We start from the raw sequence: 1,729 nt of genomic DNA, 5'->3' as shown, positions 1-1,729 counted from the left end.
ACATCCTTCGCACAATTGATCCGGGTGGTCTATTCTTGGCAAACCTCTAACCATATTTTGTTTGGACAGTAACTTTAATCCTCCAAAATTTAGATGTCCATATCTAAGATGCCAGAGCCATGACGAGTCTTTCACACAAGCAGTCAGACATCTCGCGATGTCATTTTGAATGTTCAGATAGAACATCCTATTTCCCGTCATTGGCACTTTGGAATTAGTTTTCCTCTCCTATCTCTTATGAAAAGACTAAGGTTTTCCATGTTCATCCTATAGCCCTTTTCTAAGAGTTGTCCCAAACTTAATATATTCATTTTTACGTTAGGGACATAATAACATTAGAAATAAATTGATGGCTTCCATTTTTTAATCGAATCAAAATTTTGCCAAGACCACTCACCGGAGTTTTCGCTCCATTTCCAAACGTCACATTGCCGGAAACTGATTCATCAAGCTCCACGAATTTTTCCTTCGTGCCGCACATATGGTTGCTTGCTCCCGTATCAAGCACCCATGTACAGTTTTCATCATAGTCACCTCCTTTGCATGCCACCAACAAGGTCTGGTCTTCTTGATTTTCTTTACTAGCGTAGTTTGCTCTCTCCTCGACATTATTTGAAGAAGATCGACAGTCCGAAGCATAATGACCAAGCTTATGAAAATTATAGCATTCGACTTGAGATTTGTCATACCTTGGCCTATTATTGTTGCGCCATGAATTATTTCCTCTACCACGACCTCTTGTGGAGCTTGACCTCTGGCCTCTCTGATCATCGTTATTTTGCTTGCCTCTTTCTCTTCCGCCGTAGTAGCCACATCCTCTTCCTCTAGCATTATTACTAGAGCTCTCTCCTTTGTCTTTTAAAGTAAGCTTAGCTTGTAGAACTTCTACCGCTCCCTCTTTATTTCTCTTTCTCATTCTTTCTTCATGGGCTTGAAGAGATCCCATGAGCTCATCCACGGTCATGGATTCAACGTCTTTGGACTCCTCGATTGCAACGACGATATAGTCGAATTTAGGAACAAGTGACCGTAGTATTTTTTCAATCACACGACTATCACCCATGACCTCGCCATTTCTTCTTAGTTGATTAACAACAACTAAAACTCTTGAAAAATAATCCGATATTAATTCGGACTCTTTCATGGAGAGAGATTCGAACTCACCTCTTAGAGTTTGCAACCGCACCTTCTTTACTTTGTCCACGCCTTTGAATGAATTTTGCAAAATCTCCCACGCTTTCTTTGCATTAGCGGCTCTTGATATCTTCTCGAATGACGACTCATCCATTCCTTGATAGATGAGGTAGAGAGCTTCTTGTCTCTCTTTCTTGAAATGCGCAGCGCATCTTTTTCATTTTGCGGAAGCGCCGCTTCATCATCCGGTTCAACATAACCTTTCTCTACAATCTCCCATGCATCTTGCGAGCCTAATAACGCCTTCATTTGGATACTCCAATTTTCATAGTTATCTTTGGTGAGTTTAGGTACATGAAACGGAAACATTTCACTATCCATTAGGATCTATGGCTCTGATACCACTTTGTTGGAAATGATTTTGGAGTTAATGGGCTAAATGGGTATTGAAAATGATTTGAGAATGGGCTCACAGACACTCAACTGTGGTTTAAGAGAAATGAAATTTTATTGCTCTCAAAACTTTGTTTGGTGGTACAAGACCTTACTTCTTACACACACTCCCTTTAATTCTCACCTTACCACTAACTTTGTT

At 40.3% G+C, this 1,729-nt stretch overlaps 1 protein-coding gene across 1 annotated transcript; it reads right to left on the bottom strand.

The window, feature by feature from the left end:
* Positions 1-313: 313 nt before the first annotated feature.
* On the bottom strand, positions 314-1,288 carry LOC113312528. The gene has a single exon (XM_026561276.1). The coding sequence runs from the start codon at positions 1,286-1,288 to the stop codon at positions 314-316; it is 975 nt and encodes a 324-aa protein (XP_026417061.1).
* Positions 1,289-1,729: the final 441 nt, after the last annotated feature.

The sequence above is a fragment of the Papaver somniferum genome, chromosome 9, assembly GCF_003573695.1.
Source record: "Papaver somniferum cultivar HN1 chromosome 9, ASM357369v1, whole genome shotgun sequence".
NCBI classification, from domain to species: Eukaryota; Viridiplantae; Streptophyta; class Magnoliopsida; order Ranunculales; family Papaveraceae; genus Papaver; species Papaver somniferum.
The sequence above is the reverse complement of the archived record's forward strand: the minus strand, read 5'-3'. Positions and strand labels throughout refer to the sequence as shown.

What these genes read in the sequence shown, in the direction of transcription:
- LOC113312528 (XM_026561276.1), bottom strand. Translation starts at nt 1,288, where the DNA reads ATGGATGAGTCGTCATTCGAGAAGATATCAAGAGCCGCTAATGCAAAG.